Source organism: Tigriopus californicus, chromosome 10, assembly GCF_007210705.1.
Source record: "Tigriopus californicus strain San Diego chromosome 10, Tcal_SD_v2.1, whole genome shotgun sequence".
Classification (NCBI taxonomy): domain Eukaryota; kingdom Metazoa; phylum Arthropoda; class Copepoda; order Harpacticoida; family Harpacticidae; genus Tigriopus; species Tigriopus californicus.
The window spans coordinates 11,873,667-11,894,668 of NC_081449.1; the positions used below are offsets into that span (position 1 = coordinate 11,873,667).

Sequence of the window (21,002 nt, forward strand, 5' to 3'; positions counted from 1 at the left end):
AAATCTAATAGGATTGTGAATTTCAATGAGAGATTGGCAGCCCTGGACAATCATGATTTCGTATCAAGGTGGCTGCCGTGAAATTTCTCAAATCTCGCTTCGATCCTTGAAACCCAATGCATTTGCGACTGCACTGCTATGAATTATTGCTCTAGTTGCCATATCCAATTTTTGATTTGCATAAAATAACGTTCATTTTACTATTGCTTTTAATACATCTCAAATTACGTTAAGATCAAGAATTGCAATTAAACCGGTAAAAATTCAGCCGATTGTTATTTTGCCTTTTTAATAATACGAGGGATACTTTCTGCCCTTGTATCTTGAGAATTAATATCAGCTTTCCCCATCCTCTCATTTTTTGTTGAAATTTCCATAAGTGTTATGGTGGCAAAACAAAACAAATAAGTTTTGAAGATGTGGATTTTCTTCCATTGGGCATGCCAAGAGAAGGAAATTCCAGGAAAAATGTGGTCCTGCACCCAGATTTTGGGCATTTTGGGGAGGGAGAACAAAGACAAACATCACAGTCAATTTGCACCGTCTGCTAATTGAATTTTCAATAATCTAATGATTTTGAGTTAGTTGTGCTACAAAACACATCAAAATGAACATGTTTGGGGTATTTTGGAGAACGCACTATCAAATTGGCTCAATACAACAATGCTGTTTGCTCAGACAAGCAGGTAAAATGGGATGAATGTCAAAATTCAATGCATGCACAGTGCAGTTTGGCTAGGCATGTTGTCTTTGATTTTACTCCATGGAATAACGTCAGTTGTTCATGAACGTGTTCACTTGACAAGCCTTATTGTTAGGGGCCCACAGTCAACAAATTGTAGCACAATATAGTGGTGGTAAAACAATAGAAGGAAAAGCGGTAATGAGTAGAGGTTTGGACGTGTGATGGCGAGAAAGAGAGAGATAATAAATAAAAGGTACAAGTATGATGAGCAGAAATAGCAATAAGGTGACGCAAAGAGCTCTTTACCTTGGTGTGTTTGCTCTACCATCTAATAGTCAGACTGGGAGTTACAAAAATGATAAAGCTTTAAATCCAAAGAGACTGGCAACTCAGTATGGGCAGACAGGTCAGCAAGCTCAACAAACGCAGTACTCTGGCTCTTTCTTTGTTTGCCAGGTTACCTAACCTTCTAGACTCCTGTGTCTAGCTCAGTCTTTAAAAAATGCATCTCTGATTGAAAGAGACCAATGAGTCAAAGTGTTTCAAATGAGGTCCAGGTTCTCCATAAGGAGCGCCACTGGTAAGGGCTTGGCATAATTGAAATATGAAGACCGAGTTCATATCACATGACTGATGACGGCACTAATGTCATATGGAAACTATAATTGCAATGAAAACATTTGAAACTTGCGTGACAATGTAGCCAATACTCCATCATGAACTAGGGAAGCAGCCCAAATTTATAAGGGATCAAGGTTGAAACTTTCAGGCCAAACGTGACAACAAAAATCACCAATGGAAGAATAACTGTGCATTGTTGCGTTCTTATTCCAAGCATTGTTCCCTTATGACATTGGTGCTGGTTAGTCATTTGAAATGGGTTCAATTCTCATGGCCCTATTTGAAGCACTCTGATTCATTGTGCAGATCTAATGCCAAAAGAAATCGAAACATATGTTAGTTCAACCATCTGTTGGTCGCACTGAAAAGAAATCAATCCGATTTCGTCTAAGATTGTATTCAATCGGGCGTTTCAAACCAGACATTTGCAGGAAAATAGCCTTTTAAATTGTAAATGGCGGCAGCTTCTAAAATACACCAGGAAATGTCCATGGCAAAAAAACATGGAAAATGGAAATCTACATTTTCAAAGCCCTGCAAGTCACCCTGATTTTCATTTGTTGTGGTTATTTTCAGCTGATGAGCTTCCATTACTTTGTGGGTTCAGTGGATCAAGCTTGCCAGAGTTCAGAACATAGCGCAGAGCACACACGGACTTGACCCTCTCCCAAGCCGGACCTTCGTTCATCCATCGCTACCCTCACTTCTCCCGCCATGTTTGCTCTCCGTGTCAGTCGTCGTGTGGGCGTGTCCGCCCTCCGCTCGCTCACCACCACGCCTGCTCGCCCTATGTCCGAGATGGCCTTCACCTTTGCCGCTCCCAATGGCGTGCTCTACGATGGCGCCAACGTCAAACAAGTGGACGTGCCCTCTTTCTCGGGCTCGTTCGGTATCCTGCCGGCCCACGTGCCGTCGCTGGCCGTGCTCAAGCCTGGTGTAGTCACCGTCTACGAACAGGAGGGCGCTCCCAAGAAGTTCTTCGTGTCCTCGGGTTCGGTCACCATCAACGAGGATAACTCGGTTCAGATTTTGGCCGAGGAGGCTCACCCTTTGGATTGCCTTGATGCCAGCGAGGCCCAGCAGGCCCTCAGTCAGGCCCAGTCCCAAATGAATTCGGCCGCGGATGAGGTGGCCAAGGCGGAGGCCCAGATTGCGGTGGAGGTGGCCGAGGAGTTGATCAAGGCCGTCCAATAAAGGGCGAAGGTTTATTAACTTTGAACGCGGGATGAAGGGCTGAACCTGCTCGGGCGCTGGAGTGAACCTAGCCGGCTTGGCCCCAAGTCCATATTTTAGATGATGGAAAAATATATTGCCCAAACCCGAAAGTGAAGTCGCGTGTGTGGTTTTTGAACTCATTTAGGGTTGCGAAGGGCTGGATACGATTGTTGGGTTGGACCTCCACTTAAAATTGTTGAATTTTGAATAACCTCGAAACGAAGTAGAGACTGAAAACAGTGAGGTAAAATATTCAAATGATTATGCATTCATTTGAGTTATTCAGAAAGGGACAAAAATCATTAAAAAAAAATCAAAACGTCGAATGTTGTAGTTTATTGAAAGTTTTCGGGTAAACACTCAAATGACAGGCAGCAAATAAAACCGTAGAAATCTCTTGTTCCATGATTCTATTTCAAGTCGGGCCAAAAAGGTGTAAGAGAGGAACCTAATTTACGATACCTTGCCTATTAAAATAAAACAATCTTATCTACGCTGAAACAAACCTATCAAATGTTACACTTTTACTTCTTCTGTTGGTATGATGTGTGGTTTAGGTAAATGCCCAAATCAAAAGAGGGCTTCATTACACAGCGTCATTCTCTTGCACTTTTGCATCAATACAGATTTTGTTTTCATGTTCTTGTTCTATTGTCAAGATTGTACAGAATTTGTAACCGATGCAAAGAATGTCATCTAATATAAAAATTATGTCTGAACGAGTAAATGCTGAACCTGAAATGCTCACAGTTTTGCTCTAATGATAGTAACAATATAGCAAGACAAATTATCTAGCTAAAAACTGTTGTTACATGTACACGTATGTCTCGGTTATCCAGATTGACGAGGTCCTAAAGGGGATGGGCTAAACGTAAAATACCCGACTAAAAAGTTAATCAGAAATGGTCAGCCTGTCGAAAAGAATAGAAAAGGTCTTCGGTAGCTATGGCAGGTGACAAAAGACGATTCTAAACAAGTCCTCTTCGAGCCTTCAAACCTGGTCTGGTTTGAGCAAGGATTCCGGCTCTCTGTGTTCAAGTATACGTGCCATTAATGAAAAAGGTAACTTCCCCTAGGATGGAAAAAGTTACCACAGATCAGGAGAGGCCTTTTGTTTACCAATACCAAAAAATAAATATGAAATTTGATAACTATTGATTAGTTTCACTCAATCAATTAATGGCACGGAGCATCCATGGGTTCTGCTCTGCCCACTGTGACTTATGAAGGTACAAAAGGTCGTTGGAATTCAGACTTAAAGATGCCGTCTACTGTTTTGTAGCCGGAGATTGTGCATAAAAGTCGGGAAAAATTGACGAATTTCCTCTCTCAAGCTAGAAAGGATGGCTTTTGACGTTTTTGGAACTTCAAATCGACAAAAGCCACCCAAAAATATCACCTTGGACGACAGTTGTTCTTATAAGATCATTCGCGAAAAACATTATTTTGCGTATCATTAGTTCAATTTATGATAGTATTCACATAAGAGACAAACAACAATATTTGCGCCCGCACCAAGGAAGTCACGTTAAAACAACCGACCCGTGGCTGAGGCTAGATCATTCATTGGTAGAGCTAATATGAAGGAGCCCATTGCGTTCAGTTTTTTTTCTTCTTCTTACCACCCCCACTCGATTTTGCCGCCTCCTCCTCCTCCAATGACTTTTGATACTCTCTGACCAATTGACTCTGGACCTCCGGCGTAGCTGGAGCATAACGGGAGTACTCCATGGTGTATTCGCCCTTCCCTTGCGTCAACGACCTCAACTCCGAGGAAAACCCGAACATGCGATTTAGCGGGGCCTCCATGGTGAGCGTGAACCAGCCTTCGTCGCCCTCCATATTGAGAATGACAGCTTCCCGCTTGCTCAGCGTGGCTAGAATGTTACCCTTGAACTCTTCGGGTAACACAACTTCAACTAACATGATCGGTTCGAGCACTTGCCACGGCCCGTCGTCGTAGCAATCGTCAACGGCGAATTGCGAGGCTTGGTAAAAAGCCCATTCCGACGAGTCCACTTCATGCGAGGCTCCATCTTCGAGCACCATGCGCACGCCTACGATCTTGAAGCCAGCGAGACGACCTTTCTTACAGCAGTCTAGGAAGCCCTTCTTGACACCGGGTACGAAAGGCTTGGGAATGTTAGTCCCGATGGTTTTGTCCAAAAATTCGTTGACCGTATTGGAAGCGGTATCCAAAGGCTCGAAAAAGCCCATCACACGAGCATACTCGCCTCGACCCCCGGTCTGCTTGCGATGCCAGTAATCGAATTTGGTCTTTTCGAGCAAGGTCTCTCGGAAGGCCACTTTGGGCTTGCCCATGACCACGGGGCAATTATATTCGCGTTCCATGCGTTGAGCGTAGATCTCGAGGTGGAGCTCGCCCATCCCCGAGGCAATGGTCTCCTTGACATCATCGTCAAACCACACCGAGTAGGTGGGGTCTTCCTTGGTGAAACGCTGAACGGCTTTGGAAAAGGAATCACTGTCCTTGGGATTGGCCGGTTTGATCGACATGGATATCACGGGATCTGGCACGTGGATCGATTCCATGCTCAAGGTCACTCCCTTGTCTGTGACAAAGCTATCACCAGAGGCGCAATCTAGCCCGTGGAAGGCGCAAATATCGCCGGCAAACACCTCAGCTATATCCTCCATCTTGTCCGAGTGCATCTGAAGTAAGCGCGGGATGCGGGTCCTTTTATTCGTGCGGGTGTTGTACACGGTGTCGCCCTTTTTGAGCGAGCCTTGGTACACTCTGACATAGGTAAGCTGGCCGAATTTCCCTTGTTCCAACTTGAAGGCCAGTCCGACAAACGGATGCTTGTTGCTCCGCTCCGGATTCATTCGGACCTTCTGGGCGACTTCTTGGCCTTCGGCGTTCACCGTGATTTTGGAGGGGTCGTTGGCAAAGTTTTCAATTTCCGTCGGGTTGGGCAAGTACGATATGACAGCGTCCAAGAGGGGTTGGACGCCTTTATTCTTCAAGGCCGTACCCATAAGCACGGGCGTGAATGCTCGCTTGAGGGTAGCTCGGCGAATAGCCGCGTGAATCTCTTCCGTGGTGGGCGTTTTCTCCTCGAGAAAGATTTCGCCGATGTGGTCGTCACAGTTGGCCAAATTCTCAACCAGTTCATGGTGGTAATCTTGCGTTTGCGTGAGAAACTGGCTGGGAATGGCTTCTTCGCGCACCTCTTGCCCGAAATCACCATCAAAGTAGAGGGCTTTGTGATTGACAATGTCGATGATACCTTGGGTTTGCGACTCCTTCCCGATGGGCAAGTGCAACAAGGCGGCATTATGGCCGAGTTTGGCTCGCAATTGCTTCAACACCTTGAAAGGATCGGCCCCCATGCGATCCAGCTTATTGATGAACGATAAACAAGGTACACCGTATCGCTTCATTTGTCGATTGACAGTCATCGATTGGGATTGAACCCCGCCCACGGCACAGAGAACCAAAACAGCCGCATCCAACACGCGCAACGAGCGTTCCACCTGAAATAGAGAAGTACATGTACGCGTATCACTGCAATTTGGGACGCTCATATTGACCAACGCCAACCACCGGAATGAAGTCCGGCGGTCTGAAGGGCCGCCAATCCTCACCTCAATGGTAAAGTCAACATGCCCGGGGGTGTCGATGATATTGATGTTGTGATCTTTCCAGAGAGTGTACGTGGCAGCGGATTGAATGGTGATGCCGCGTTGTCGCTCTAGCTCCATGGAGTCCATGGTGGCGCCCACACCATCCTTGCCCTTGACCTCGTGAATGGCGGCAATCCGACCCGTGTAGAATAGGATCCGTTCGGTGAGGGTGGTCTTGCCCGAGTCAATATGGGCCGATATACCGATATTACGCATCTTCCGCACGTCGATGATGGGCCCCTCAGTGCCCGTGGACGCGGCGTACGAGCGGCGACTTACGGCCCGCCCCGAGGTCCAACCAGAGAGCCAGGCCCGCGAGGGCCGACTCAGCCCCCCACACGCACTCCACATGCTTTAAGGTGATCGTGTCAGTGAGTCTGGCGTCAGATCGAGCAATTCAGCCTTGGCTTGGCCTTTTCTGGCTGGGCAGAAATTAAGGTTGTTAGGTTAAGAAGAAGACATGTGCGTGCTCGACCAATGATGATCAAGAACAACAAACCCACCAAGAAAATGGATGAGAAGGGAGAGCGTGACCAACGCTGATCATCCACCGTCACGCTGACCGGACGACTTTTTTCGTAAGAACTAGTATGATTTTTTCTTGGTCATTTCATGGTGTAATGATATGTAAAACATGTAAAACATGTAAAACGAGGGGATACACATTTTACAAACATGGCTGTTTTTTTGACGGATTTCCTTAACACTTCACTGGCGAGTGTTTTTAACGCTCCTACCACCGAAGTTGAAGCTTGGACGTTACCCAGAATGAGCATCCGCTCACCACTTTCCAGTTTCCACGGTGTTTTTTCATACCAGTTAACGTCCAATTAATAATTCGTTGTCAAAAATGGATTGATAATTTTTGTTTCAGTGACGTTCCCTAAATTGTAAATGGCCAATATTTCAAGACTATTTTCGCATTATGGCATTCCTTTATACTCCTAACAAGCCAAATATGCTTCTCATTGGTAAATAAAAGGAATAAAGATGTGTCCCCCCAAGCGTCAAGTTTTGCAACAACACAAAAGCCATGATGGAAAAACAGCATTGGAAATTCTCTAGCTTATTAAGTAAAGCCTCCCTGATGGAAACCTGTGCCTTGAAAATGTCATGAAAATGAAGGCAAATTTGGCGCTACATACTCAATCAAGCCAAAGGTAAGCACAATTTTCTACCCCAATCCGATCTTCGGCATTTAGGGCTCATTATATGAAAGAAGCATAAAATATCAGCTTTCTTGAGATTGTGTCTCTCTTAACCAGTGTGGAGACGTGAAGCTCTTAGGTAATCAAGACCATCGTAATCAAGGTCGAAAAAGGAAGTAGCAACGAGTATTTTTAGGTCTTCTGGATTCTTACAAGTACACCGTCTTTTATGCAATAGGATTAAAATTTCTACCTCGTAGAAAGGAACACATTACTGGGATTTCGTTATAACTGACTATCAAAATAACATGACATGTCGGACTCGTTTTGTTTAATGATGTTTGTGGATGTGTTTCAGTGATTCATGATATGACCGAATTAAGACGAAGCCAATAGAGTATGCGCAATAGACACACAGACGTTTTGGTCAGGTGCCAAAGCACATTAGGCTGGCTAGACCATGGAAATATTGATATTCTTGGATGAGGTTGTGGCGATTTCCTCATGAAAAAGTGGTATCACGTCAAATATTTCAAAAATATGTTATCTGACAATAATGAGGGAAATTAATATATGACTGTATAACAATGCCCGAAAACAAACATGATGAAATAAAGCAGCATGAACGCCTCCTTTTTGCCACACACATTTGAGCCAAAAAGTAAGCCGCAAAACATGTTTTGGTCCGCTCTAATAAAACACCCGGTAGGACTTTTTTAGATCGATGGTCAAGCCGGCGTGCTTTGATCAAGCTAGATCAAGCTAGATCAAGCCATGGCGAGGTTATGACTGACAAGCTTAAATTACCCAGTTAGCTAGTTTGTTACCACCAGTGCTACCAGATGTGGTGATTTATCACCAAACTGGTGATTTTACAAGCAATTTTGGGACAAACTTTTGCGCCTGGTGATTGGGGTGATTTACGGCAAAAAGAACCTCGAAATCTGGTGATTTTGAAAAATACGAAAAATCCAACTTTGGTTGGCTATGGTTGGCTAAAATAGGAAATATTTTTGAAAAAAGTATACACAGGTATGAAATAGATTGCAAACATATTACAAAACACCTGCTGATGTTTTCCATCAATCTGAAATAGCTCTTTTATCTTTGCAATTTTTTTAAGATACTCTATTTCAAATTCTAGTTTTGTTTGGGTAATGAACTTCCTCCTTTAAAAATCAGGCACATCTTAACGTGTTCTCATGATTTTGGGGGTAAATGGTCATGAGGTGAATGGTAAGTTTTAGGAAAATTGACTTACCATTACATTTTTGAAACTTAAAAACTTACTTTTCTTAACAAAATTGTTTTGAAATACATATCTACGCTCTGGCATTATTGTGTCTTAGTTAATGAACTGATATTTATGTTTGTCACAAGATATTTAGATGTGCAAAATACGGATCATTCTAGGGGGGTATCATGGACAAGGCAAAATCTGCTCGCAAGGGATAGCAGGTTCAAATCCCAATCCTGGAAGATATCATGATATAATTTTCCTTTTCATCTACGTGTTGCTTGATAGGGAAGTCAAAAGCAGCCCTTACAACCTCCAAAACGTGTTGGTGCCTGTGTTTTGGAAAGTTTATTTGCAAATTTTCTTCTTTTCGTCAATTTTCTTTACCAAATTGGTTGTCAATAAAGACCATATATATCTGCAAATTTTTGCCGGCCCTATTAATAGCAACAAAGCTCATGTGGTGTTTACATTTTAATATTTGGTTATTTTTCGTTGAAGCTCCAAAAATTTGGTGATAAAACTGGTAATTTTTGGCAAAAGTTGGGTGATAATCGATCCATTTCATCTGGCAGCACTGGTTACCACCACCCCAAGAGTTTAGAATTAACAGCACATTGCTCTAATGAAAAAACGGTGGGTGGATCAGACATACTATCAGATGACATATGTCGTCATGATAATGCCCATGTTCGAAAACACGTTTGGCCACCCTGAGGGCTACTGTCAATGCTGTGTAGTGTGTATGTTTACGGCCGATTTGAGGCCTGACTCCACTGACTGACACTCTGAAGGCCCAGATTGGCCTTAGAAACCTCACTCCCTCCCTCCTTCCCTCCGCCCACCCAGTCAATGAGTGTATGTAGTATGTAGTACTCCTTCATTCCCTGAATCACTCACCCTCGCTCGAGTTAATTTCATCAGACTGGACTAGGAGAGTGATCCTGATTCTCGATTTATTCCGCATTAGGCTTGCCTCATCCGGATTGATAGTGCGGAGACCTCCAGTCAATTCTCATCACTTGGAGCTCATATTAGGGGATTCCCCTTACCCACGCCCACGTTCCTCCACCCATCTTCAATCGCGATCGTGGCTAGCGTGAACAGGCTCATGGAGGACTTGGATCCTAATCCCACAACGCTTCTATTAGGTCGCATCCCGGATCGATCCGAAGAGAACTCCTTTCAACCAAGTGCGGCTTCCCACTCGCTCAAGGATCAGGTAATCATTCTACCCTATATCGACGTCATGATCAATTGATTGATCACTGCCCATGGGGATGACACCATTTCCATTTGGATCTTCTGTTTTTTCTGGCAGGCGGCCCAAGCCTTGCTGCCCTCGCCCCGAAAAATCCACCCGGATTCATCGGAGAGCGAGGATGCGGATGACGAATTGCCGCCCAGTCAATCGCGTTCCGAGCGTCGACCTTCTTCCACCACTTCCAATGGCACAGGTGCACGAGCTGGCCCGGCTCATTACCGTCGGCGAGGCTCACGATCGTCCCGCCCCAATTCCATGTCCTCGGTCATCACCCCTTCACCCACCGATTCGACTGCCTCAGAGTTGGAGGACCAAGCCGTCAGTCCCCTCGGCCATGCGAGTGGAGTGTTGAAGCGCCGTAAGAAGCGCACCCGCCATGTGGATGAGTATGAGAAGATGATGTCGCGGAAGAGTGCAGATATTCAAAAGGCCCTCGTTCACGCCGATCCCTCCGTGGGTTTAGAAAGATTGCGCGAATTGGCCGTGTCCGAATCCGGATTGTTAAACGATGCCTTGCGCAAGCAGGCTTGGCCCAAATTGGTGTACATACGCATGACTGAAACACCCATTATGCCGAGTCAGAGCGAGTGCGAGAAGCACGCAGAATACCAACAGGTGGTGTTGGACGTAAATCGCAGCTTGAAACGCTTTCCTCCGGGCATTAAGGAGGAAGTGCGACCCGAGCTTCAAGATCAGTTGACGCGATTGATCGTGCGCGTGTTGCTGAAGCATCCGGAACTGCATTACTACCAGGGCTATCACGACGTGGCCATCACCTTTTTATTGGTGGTGGGTGAGGACATGGGCTATGACATCATGGAGCGGCTCTCGTGTTCACATTTACGCGACTTCATGGCTCCAACAATGGAGCGCACCACCTTGCTTTTGAATTACATGTACCCATTGGTAAGCGATATTTCAAAATCCATGTACCAAACTTTGACTCACAAGTATTTTTCTGGCCTTATAGATCAACCGAATGAACCCTGAACTTCACGACTTCCTTGTCTCGAGTGAGGTGGGCACGATCTTCGCTCTACCTTGGGTCATCACTTGGTTCGGTCACGTGCTGCCCGATTACGAGGATGTTGTCAGACTTTACGATTTCTTCCTAGCCAAACCCGCGCTCATGCCCATCTATCTGGCGACGGCGTTGGTGCTTCATCGCAGTCAAGAGGTGCTTATGGGCGAATGCGACTTGGCCGCGGTTCACTCGCTATTGTCTCGGATCCCCGTCAATTTGCCCTTTGAGAAGCTCTTGTTGGATGCGGAAGACCTATATCAGGCTCATCCCCCGAAAACCGTCGCGAAGGAGGCGGAGAAGCGATTCCAGAATCTTCAACGGCAATTACGGGCTCCTCGCAGCCGTTACAATGCATTGGACTCCACCCCGTGGAAAGGCTATGTAGCCGGTGGGGTCCTTTTGGGCGCGCCCGTTTTAGCTGGGGTGTTGGCTTGGAAATATTTCAATTCCTCGTAGAGGGTCATATTTGAGTGGGGCTTTTTGTGCGTGATTTTTGGGAATACTTCTTATTATCACTATAACAATTATTCTATTTATGGTTAAATCAATTTGACTCAACAAAAGAGATAAATACGGGCATGACCAAGTTATCATAGTTGTTATATTTATGGTTCAATCTACTTGACCCAACCAAAGCGATCGATACGGGTATGACCAAGTTACGCTAATCATGGTCCCACTTGAGCGGCAATTTCTTTCCCTTGCGCCATATGAAGCACCTCAATGACGGTATCGTTGGTGTCAACTAAAAACACTTTGTCTGTATTGTTCGTGTTCTCCTCGGTAGGAATGACCATCATATTTTCGGCTGCGTCCGAACTCACGGCTTGATCCTGCATCAAATCCAAAACAAGATATCTATGACATAGCCTCTATTGGTATAGAGCAAAGTACTCGAAAAAAAATTTCACCTTCGTATTCTGAGAAGACGACTTTTGGTTATCCAGAATCACTGGGACTCTCTTGGAAACGGTTGGCTTACGCTTGGCTGGGTCCAAATGATCCGGGATCGTTTCACCCAAAGCAATTCGGTTGTTCATGGCATCCCAATGGGTCCGACTTTCGATATGAGCTTTCAGATGATGGATCCTCTTGAAATGAGCATCGCAGATCTCGCACGAATATGGTGTCTCTCCTGTGTGAACCCGCATCTAAAGAAGAGACGGCAAGTTTGATGGCCATTTTGATCAGCATTATGGAAGCACTGGACTCACATGATGATTGAGGTTGTTGGATGAGGCAAAGGCTCGATAACAGATAAGGCAGCGAAGTTTTCGTTCCTGATGTTTGCTGCGAATATGACCGTAGAGATTGGCGTTCGATCGGGCCTTGAAACCGCAGTGAGGGCACAAAAACTTCCTGCCCGTGTGCAACTCTTTATGACAATGTAAGGCCTTCGGATTGGTGAAAGATTTGGGACACAGATCGCATTTGAACGAGCGTTCTCCTGAATGAGCCAAGGCGTGATATTGCAGATTTTGACGGTCCTTGAATCGTTTGGAACAGATCTCACACTTCCACGGATGAACTCCGTGTTCGTTGATCATGTGCTGCGTGAAGGACTGAATTTTGGGAAAAGCCAAATCATCGCACGGGTTTTGGTCGGCATTGCAAATGTAACTCCAGATAGAGTCTTTCACGCCCTTCTTCCGGTGGGCAAGTCGAGTGTGACGGTTCAATTCAACTTGAGAGGGGAACCCCTTTCCACAATTGGTGCAACTCCAAGCTTTTTTCTTTTCACCACTGTCGAAGTGAACTTGACTCGAAACTTGGTTAGCGATTGCCAGAGGTCCGTCTTGGTAGTTGACTTTTGGCGAGATTCTTTCATACCACTTGGAACTGCCCGTGAATCTTTCCGTCCACGTTTGCTGGGACGCGGCAGCCAAAAAGTTGTTCAGTTTCAGCAATTTCGTTAACTCGATGAGGTTGTTCAACTCGCTAAAACAGGCAAAAAAATTAGAATCATGTACGACGGCCCTTTTTTGAAGTGTATTTTTACCTTTTAAAGAGGTTAATTTGCCCACAATACAGAATCGATAGTAAAATCAGGACATCTTTGACGTTAAAATCTGGTAATAGGATTTGGATATCATCATTATCGCGTTGACATTCATCCAGAAAGAGCTTCTGTAGAATGCTGCTGTTGGCAGCTAGAATCACTCTATGACAGCGAATGGGTCCATCTCGACACTAAAGGGAATAATCACATCTCATTTGATGTCGCCTAACACACATCACAACATTCCAATGGACTTACGTGAAAAGTCAGATCGGAAAACTGTTCATCCCACAACACATATTTTAACGACTCCACTAATGCCTGACCAACTTGTTCACGGGCATTCATGGTTGACCGAGGAGTTTCAACAAATGTCCACCATTTTCCTGCATCAAAAACAACTCCGACCCTTCGGCCACCAAGTGATGAGCATGTTGAGCCTGAGCTTGATGATAAGGCACAATGAAGACCCGAGGATGGTAGGATCGTTCAGGGAACTGCAAAAGGAGCAAATCCGACGATTGATTATGAATCGACTTGAAATTCTGACCCCCGTGAACCAGAAAAACGCGAGGCGCCAATCGTATCCAAGCGTGATATCGCAATCCATGCAGCCTTAGCCCGGGCCAAGGCTTCAATCCCAGGGCTTGGATTCGAGTTAGAATCTCGGGATGGTTGGATGTCGCGAGTTCTTGGATCCCGATCTCCAACACCTGAATTGGGTCGCTTCGTCGACCACCAAAAAGACATAGCTCAGATCGCGACAAGCCCCAAGCCGAATGACCGGATCTCGAATCGACGTTTAGCCCGCCTTCGGCATAGAAATAGGTCCGATGGGCGTGATCCAGCCACAGATAAAAGATGCTAGTGAACCGCCTTTGCGTCTTGATCCCACCCTCCCGACCAATAACCAAAAGACATTGGTCATTGATTCTCGTTACGGAATGTCCACTTAACCCCACGGGTGGCTCACAAGGCACGCAATTAGGGCCATTTATGGGCGGAGGACCGGTCCATAAGGCATAACTGGACCAAGTGATGGTGTTCAAATCGAGCATATGGACATCTCGAACACGCCCACGACCATCCCAACCACCGACTAAAACCCAACGATCTTGGCTGAGCAAAGCTCCGGCATGATGACTTCGGGCGGGACCTTGATGATCAATGGGGGTTATTGCATTCGAACTGAATTTGGCCAGCGTGCACGAGGGTCTTAAAGAGCCCGGGGATACACCTCCATGGACGAACGTCCCCAATTGAGGAGAGGTGAGACAAGCCGAAAACATGCCTTGTGATGTTCAGTCCAAGTTTAAGGCCACGAACACGGATGGGTTCTTTGATCAGATAAGCGGAAATGCGGAAATACGGAAATGAGCCATTTCCGAGCATAGAACATGGAATGAAGCCAGAATCGTGAGGTCATGGTCATAGTGACTTCACAAGACAAGTTCGTTATTTATGTGATGAAGGGTGTGTTTCCTTAGGAAAAGTTTCATGTTTCTCGGCGAAGGAATGGGCAACACAAGGCTAGGATATACTTCGGGCAGGCATGCGTGGCATAGGATATATCGATTAAATAGAGCACAAGCATAATACTTACTTGGACGTGTGTATGAAGAGGTTGAGTATAAAAGACAAGGAAAGGGGCAAGGACCAAGTTTCAAGTCGAGGGAAATCACTCAAGTCAGGCTGTTTTACTTTAAGTTAACTCAAGGATCCATATTTTCTTACTCTGAGAGTATTCTGCGTTTATTTATCTTTCATTTTCAAAACAAAGCTAGGGTGACTAGAGCGAGTATTTTGTAAAAAGATCAGATATTCAAGGACTTAGGCTACAATGTGATGCTTTCAGGGATTTGGTTTCGGCCGAGCCAAACTCTTCCGGTCTAAACATTCTAGAAATTGATTTCCCTTCATTTTCGCTTTTCTTGTTCGCTTTCACTATGAACTTGATTCATCTTTCCCCTCATCTTGGAAAAAGAAATCTGGCCTAAAATTAAGTAAAATGAAACGCTCTCTCCTGACCTAACATTGTAAGGAGGTATCTACAACGGAAGTAAAATTTTGAATTCTCCCGATTCCATTTCTGTTCTTGATCGTTGAATCACTTTTTGAACAAACACCTGGCTTTTTTTAAATTTCTCTCTTTAGTCAACTTTCTGGGAAAAGCCAGCTGATCTAGTCCACAAAAATCAATAAGCCAGAAAGTACATGTCAAATCATCATTATCTCATTTATCATAGCACGGAATCAACGACACGCCCATTAAGTTTGGTTGACATAGACCATTCATATATACATATCTCTATATATATCCCTTCGTCATGGGTAATTCGGCGGGTTCGTTGGAGAAGCACATGGATACGGCCGACAAAACGGGCGCATTGTGCTTCTCCCATAAGAAGTTGGACAAGTTTCCCGTGGCCTTGCAAAAGGTCTCGGGTAAGCTCCGTAATTTGGACCTGTCCCATAACCAATTGACCACCCTTCCCCCTTGGATCGAAAGTTTCACCCAATTGCGCAACCTTCACCTGAATGACAACCGTCTCAAGGCCTTGCCCAACGAACTAGCGGCCTTGGTCAAGTTGGAGAGCCTACACGTGGAGCGGAATCATTTGACGGCCTTGCCCGAGTCTCTGGCCCAATTGAAGAACTTAAAGGAGCTTGGCGCGGCGCAGAACCGCCTGGGCCAATTTCCAGCCTTCACTCTGACCTTGAAGAAGTTGGACACGTTGAATTTGGCCCAAAACGCATTGGTGGCCTTGCCTGCCGACATGTCGAGCTTGGCCGTGTTGGAGTTGGACTTGAACCAGAACCAGATTACGGTGATGCCCGATACCTTGGCCCGATGCCCGAGGTTAAAGACTTTGCGCATGGAGGAGAACTGTTTGCCCTTGACCGAGGTGTCCGAGATGGTTTTGGCCCAAAGTTCGATATCCAGTTTGTCGTTAAGCGGGAACTTGTTCAATGATAAGAAACTGGCCGACCAACCCGGATATGACAAGTATCTGGAGCGGTATACGGCCATCCGACGCAAGCTCGATTGAGCGAGATCGGAAAGAGGCGTGACTCGGATAGTTGTTTTTTCCAAATTTCTGAACACTGTCAATCGTTTGATTATGTATATATATCTTGATTATATTTCTATCTTTTACGCTGCATTAAGTACTACTCGTAGGTCTGATTTTTCAATAAGCCACGTCTAGGCTATAATGGCTGTGGATATTTTGAAATTGATTTTTAGGATTAGGATTATAGGACGTCATATTCCACAGAGAGCATCTTTCTACTCTTATGTAGGTAAAAGTAATATTAAGGCGTCGAATTTACAATCTTTCATTTCAGTGGTACCGGGGACCATCTTCCTTGAACCAGATAACAAAGCCCGAGAGAACCCAAACCCACAAAAATGTGACCCATTAGCCTAATAATCACAGGGTGGTTAAAAAGCCTCGTCAAGTTTTGATGGATATACTCAAACACATCTTGGAAATTTTTTACAATAGCTCGTAAATCACGGGGAGCAATCTTGACTTATTGTTTTAAGGAATTCAGCTTCTTGGGTTACTGAGAGTAATATGGCCCTGAACGGAATGAAATTCCGCTCAATGATATTGGGGTCAACTCCTTTGAATGTTCCACTTGTAGATAATGTAGATATCTGATTTTGCCAAGGCCTTTGATAAAGTAGATCATGGCCTTTTGTTGAATAGACTTCATGGCATTGGGATCCAAGGCAAGGTTTCCGATTGGATAAGAAGCTTCATGTATGATAGGAAGCAAATTGTTAAGGTTGAAAGATCTCTTTGTAACATGCATGATGTCAAGTCAGGTGCTCCCCAAGGCTCCATCTTAGGCCCCCTACTTTTTATGATATTCATTGTCCCTTCAAAAGCTTAGTATTACTGCCAGTCTTTCTTCTTATGCTGACGATACAAAGTTGATTTCTGGTAGGAATGGTCAAGAGTTCCAGTAGCCTTGCAAAGGACTTAGATCGAATCTACTCTTGGGTAACTGAGAGTAATATGGCCTGAACGGAATTGAAATTCGCTCAATGACATTGGGTCAACTCCTTTGAATACTCCACTCGTAGATAATGGAGGTAAAGATATTGAGCAGGTCTCATCTACGAAAGATCTAGGTGTAGTCCTCCAAAATAATGGAAAGTTCGATGAGCATATCCAGTTGAAGCTGGGTAATGCTTTTCAAATGTGTGGTTAGATATATCGGACGGTTAAGTGCTAATCTGTACAAGCCGATTGTTCAGCTACATCTTGAATATGCCTCACCCATTTGGGCTCGAATGATTTCAGCAGGTTTGCACAAGGTCAAACAAGTCCAAAGATGTTTCACTAGGAACATCACAGGAATAAGAGAGCTCTCATATTTGGAGAGACTAAAAAAGTTGGGACTTTACAATGATCAGAGAAGGTACGAAAGGTATCTGATACTACACGTTTTTAAAAAGCATTTATGAGCTTTGTCCCAACCCAGGTTTAAGGGCCAATTCTAATGTTATGTGATCAAAATAACGATAAAAAGAGAAGACTTTGGCAAAAATTGAATAAAACATTGGGAAAGACTTTTTAAACTTTTGGATACAACAATTAGCCTCTAACAAGTGTGATCGCAAAAAGTAAGGCTTGGTAAATATATAAATATTTCTGCGAACTTGACAATCTATCGATTGCCCATAAGATTTTGAAAAACACCACAAACAATCAGAAATGATAAAAATTGACTCAGACTTGCCTTTTATTCAACTTCTGAATTAGTGTAAGCCTAAGAGACCTAATTTTGCTGCTACTTTCTTTCACCTATCTAAGTCTAGGCCACAAACAAGATCTCTTAAAATGCTTTATAGAGTATCTTTGGGGTCTCTTCATTTTTGGGAAACCTAAAATAAACAGGAGGCAACCTTTCGCTGGCCTGCCCAGGCGAAAGCGCTGGAGTAAATAAAGACTTTCCAATGAGCGAGATTGGGGAAAGGCCAAACAGGCCCAGATATCCCTAGGATCACATAGCATCAACATTCAGCTAGTAATACTGATAACTGAATGCTAACTTGATCGAGTCATATGACAAGTCTGGACCTTACAAAACTGAACTGACTTAGTGTCAATTGGATAGGCACTCGTTCACTCGTGTTGCATGTGAGCATCTGGCTGTCGCTCTGGAAGAACCTCCATTTCTTGCGCTTTACATAAAATCTTGCGCCTTTCCCCCGTGTTTTCACGGGAAATATGTGTGCTTTCAAGATTCTTATTACGAACGTGCAATTTAATGAACTAAGCCCTTGTAGAGGATGAAAAAAAATATGAGAACCTTTCATTGTCGTTTATTTTCCCAGCAAAGAGGCCAAAAAAATTGGACGTTCTGTTTCTGAAAAAAGACTTAAAAAGGCACAGGAGACTTTCTCACCATCTTTGAAACGATGCATTTGTGGTTAAATCACCAATATGTAGATTTTTCACCTTTGAAACCACTTCGGCTCCTTTTCCCGCCAACTATCTGGTGACACTGAGCATCTCTGTTTTTCCTCAATCCTCTTTCGTTGATCATATAGAAATGTGAGCAATGTGACATCCTGGGACCAACTTCTCAGGTCATCCGTTCCACATTAATCACTTCATGCCCGTGCCCTTGATCGTTTGCGGTCCTGGAGCGAATGCGGCCATGGTTTGGCAACCCTACCACGACGAGGAGTTCGTCTTTCAACCCGGAGAGATATTGCTCTTGAAGAAGGCTCAGGGCCAGGTACAAACGGGCATTCGGGATTTCTTCAATGTGCAGCTCCGAGATTGGAAGACATTGGATGTTCTCCACAAGCCTGCACAGTATCGACGTACTCTCAAGTTTTCCTACTACTTCCATTGCGATGCTTGCCATTGCGAGATGACCGGACACCTCCTCCAACTCCGAAGTCATTGTCAAGTAAGAGACCACCCAATCTGGTTATAAGATAATCGAATTAGATCAACGAAGGAAATCATTTTTCTAGGGATTCGCACATCAGGCCAACACCCTGAAGATGGCCAATCATGGGTCGTATCGAATGGATTACAAGCTCTTCAGTCTCGACGATCTCCTACAGACTGTAGATGAGCGCGAGCCCGTTTTAGGCTTGAAATTCATTACCCAAGTCAAAGAGGATCCGTTTCAGTTGGACGCTTTGTACGATTGTTCAATTTGTCCCGTGAGTGTGGTGCCCAAGATTTTGATCGGCAGGTTCATGGGTCATCGTTAGGGGATTGACTTTGAATATGATTGCAGGGCTTTGTGGGTAATGCCGCCATCACTCGGAACCATTTGGTGTCGTTGGATCATCATCGGAATTACTTTATAAGCGAGTACCAAACCAAGTTCACGTATGTCATGGAACAGATCGAAGAGTCCCGTTTGGAATACTCGGTACTCAAGCCCTCTCAATCGGAGATTGGCTCCGCTGTCGATAAACATCGGTATCACTTGATGGAGCAGAGGGAGATCAAAGAGCTGCCCAACCAGCGACATTTGTTCAAATTTTGGAGCACGTTTGAAAATGTTCCCATTCCTATTTCCACCGTTTCGGATGATTTGTCTTCCACCCTGGTTTCGGCACAAGTCCATGGGATGAAAACTGAACCCCAGTCTTCCGAAGAGATCAAGGTGGAATTTGAGACCCGAACGAGAGGCCCTTCATTCTCGACGCCCCGCTATCAAGTCTCGTCTTCTACCCTGAATCCCATCGAAAAATTCCATTTGGATATTGCCAATATCGTCAAGCGAGCCTTGAACCCTTATTACTTGCCGAGTTGTAAGGATTTCCGAAGGAAGATTGCCACTGCCGAAGAATACGGCGAACTCGCCCGTCAATACTCTCACACGTTCCGAAACCAATGGAAGGAATCTCATGAGGCACTAGGCCTCAATCCAATGTCGATTCAAGTCAACGGGGACATTGAACTCAGCGTGAAATTGTTGGTCGACATGGATATGGAGAAGAAGCCAGACCTTGACCCACCTTGTCAGAATAATGAAACTGTCTCAAAACCTCAAGAATGAATGCAACTCTATTGAAATGATATCTGGTGTTTTTATTTCATCTACATGCGCCAGAATCAGATCGAATCTTCCGAGTGAAACTCAAGCACAACAGATTGATGAAAGTCTTGGATCGCCGGCGGGCGAAAATTGAGATGAGTTGCAGCGTCCCGAGACCTCGGATTATAATTGCTGCTGTTGCTGTTGTTGCTGCTGTTGTTGTTGTTGTTGCTGCTGCTGCATTTGGTTCTGATTCTGGGGAGGGCTCTTGGGCTTGGGCATCTTGGCTAGGACCCCGCACATTTCTTTGCGCTCCTCAAACGATTTCCAAAGCTCGTACAAATTCAGAATGTACTTGCAAATCTCTTGGACTTTGTCGAGGTCGGCGTTCAATTCTGCGAACCAGTTCTTGGCATCCACACCTTTGGCCGTGCATGCCATGTGAATACACGCCAAAGCGATCTGATAAGGCGGGAACAATAGCGAGACATCGGTTCTCAACGAATCATTGACCAGTCTCCAAGCGGCACCCAAGATATCCTCATGGCCTAAATCTTGGCAGAACTGGACCAAAGGCCGATAGGGTTGGAACACTACCAGGCAGCAATCCATGTTCTCCAATAGGTAGAATTCGCACTCCAAAATGTTATTGGCCCTAAAAATAAGTGTTTCAATCGATGTGTACGTACCCAATCACTCCTCGAGGGAAATTCATATTCTCACCTGTAAGGGAAGTCCTGATTGGGATATGCGTATACAAACTTATTCTTGATCACCGTGGAGCAGGTGTTGATTAACCGCGTGTTCGAAATGACGCCAAATTCCTCCACTTTACTGGCCAAAAAGATCGACGTGGGTGCTAACAACAGGGGATCCACACACTTAAGGGAGTTTTGTGAGTAAAATCGCTTGAAAAACACGGTCGCCGTGGCAATCACTTGTTGCCGCAGCTTGAGCTGTTCGCCCAAGGTTTGTATGAAATTGGCAAAGAAAATGATAATTTTTTGATATTCGTCCTCAGTGAGCACTTGCAAATCTGCGTGACGTTCTCGCAAAAGATCGACTTTATCAAGAACCCATTGGGCGCAATGTGAGCTTTGCCAAAAGTTCCCCGCCATTTTAACACCAATATCAC

General features: G+C 44.9%; 8 protein-coding genes across 9 annotated transcripts; 4 read left to right on the plus strand and 4 right to left on the minus strand.

Moving 5' to 3' along the window:
• Positions 1-1,894: 1,894 nt before the first annotated feature.
• On the plus strand, positions 1,895-2,636 carry LOC131887987 (ATP synthase subunit delta, mitochondrial-like). The gene has a single exon (XM_059236742.1). The coding sequence runs from the start codon at positions 2,021-2,023 to the stop codon at positions 2,498-2,500; it is 480 nt and encodes a 159-aa protein (XP_059092725.1). The 5' UTR covers positions 1,895-2,020; the 3' UTR covers positions 2,501-2,636.
• A 1,338-nt stretch (positions 2,637-3,974) lies between these two features.
• On the minus strand, positions 3,975-6,679 carry LOC131887985 (elongation factor G, mitochondrial-like). The gene is made up of 2 exons (XM_059236741.1): positions 6,131-6,679; positions 3,975-6,019 (listed from the first exon to the last, which is right to left on the minus strand). The coding sequence occupies exons 1-2, from the start codon at positions 6,518-6,520 to the stop codon at positions 4,121-4,123; spliced, it is 2,289 nt and encodes a 762-aa protein (XP_059092724.1). The 5' UTR covers positions 6,521-6,679; the 3' UTR covers positions 3,975-4,120.
• A 2,585-nt stretch (positions 6,680-9,264) lies between these two features.
• LOC131889659 (TBC1 domain family member 20-like) lies at positions 9,265-11,432 on the plus strand. Its single transcript, XM_059238808.1, has 4 exons — positions 9,265-9,412; positions 9,525-9,776; positions 9,876-10,724; positions 10,789-11,432. The coding sequence occupies exons 1-4, from the start codon at positions 9,407-9,409 to the stop codon at positions 11,296-11,298; spliced, it is 1,617 nt and encodes a 538-aa protein (XP_059094791.1). The 5' UTR covers positions 9,265-9,406; the 3' UTR covers positions 11,299-11,432.
• Positions 11,422-14,606, minus strand: LOC131889663 (zinc finger protein 677-like). Of its 2 annotated transcripts, XM_059238811.1 has the most exons (6): positions 14,445-14,606; positions 13,100-13,338; positions 12,842-13,032; positions 12,057-12,780; positions 11,754-11,993; positions 11,422-11,675 (listed from the first exon to the last, which is right to left on the minus strand). In XM_059238811.1, exons 2-6 carry the CDS (start codon positions 13,187-13,189, stop codon positions 11,511-11,513), a joined length of 1,410 nt encoding a protein of 469 aa, XP_059094794.1. In that variant the 5' UTR covers positions 13,190-13,338; positions 14,445-14,606; the 3' UTR covers positions 11,422-11,510. The 2 variants fall into 2 exon arrangements, with proteins under 2 accessions (XP_059094794.1, XP_059094795.1); XM_059238812.1 differs by lacking the exon at positions 14,445-14,606 and having other exon boundaries at positions 13,100-14,321.
• LOC131887596 (kelch domain-containing protein 9-like) lies at positions 13,331-14,130 on the minus strand. Its single transcript, XM_059236223.1, has 2 exons — positions 13,392-14,130; positions 13,331-13,338 (listed from the first exon to the last, which is right to left on the minus strand). The coding sequence occupies exons 1-2, from the start codon at positions 14,128-14,130 to the stop codon at positions 13,331-13,333; spliced, it is 747 nt and encodes a 248-aa protein (XP_059092206.1).
• Positions 14,607-14,946: 340 nt separating the features above from the next.
• LOC131889669 (leucine-rich repeat-containing protein 57-like) lies at positions 14,947-16,021 on the plus strand. Its single transcript, XM_059238819.1, has one exon. It carries the CDS (start codon positions 15,169-15,171, stop codon positions 15,889-15,891), a length of 723 nt encoding a protein of 240 aa, XP_059094802.1. The 5' UTR covers positions 14,947-15,168; the 3' UTR covers positions 15,892-16,021.
• Positions 16,022-18,380: 2,359 nt separating this feature from the next.
• On the plus strand, positions 18,381-19,908 carry LOC131889665 (uncharacterized). Its single transcript, XM_059238814.1, has 3 exons — positions 18,381-18,778; positions 18,846-19,040; positions 19,118-19,908. The coding sequence occupies exons 1-3, from the start codon at positions 18,476-18,478 to the stop codon at positions 19,886-19,888; spliced, it is 1,269 nt and encodes a 422-aa protein (XP_059094797.1). The 5' UTR covers positions 18,381-18,475; the 3' UTR covers positions 19,889-19,908.
• LOC131889667 (cyclin-C-like) lies at positions 19,900-20,985 on the minus strand. The gene is made up of 2 exons (XM_059238817.1): positions 20,591-20,985; positions 19,900-20,522 (listed from the first exon to the last, which is right to left on the minus strand). Exons 1-2 carry the CDS (start codon positions 20,983-20,985, stop codon positions 20,051-20,053), a joined length of 867 nt encoding a protein of 288 aa, XP_059094800.1. The 3' UTR covers positions 19,900-20,050.
• Positions 20,986-21,002: the final 17 nt, after the last annotated feature.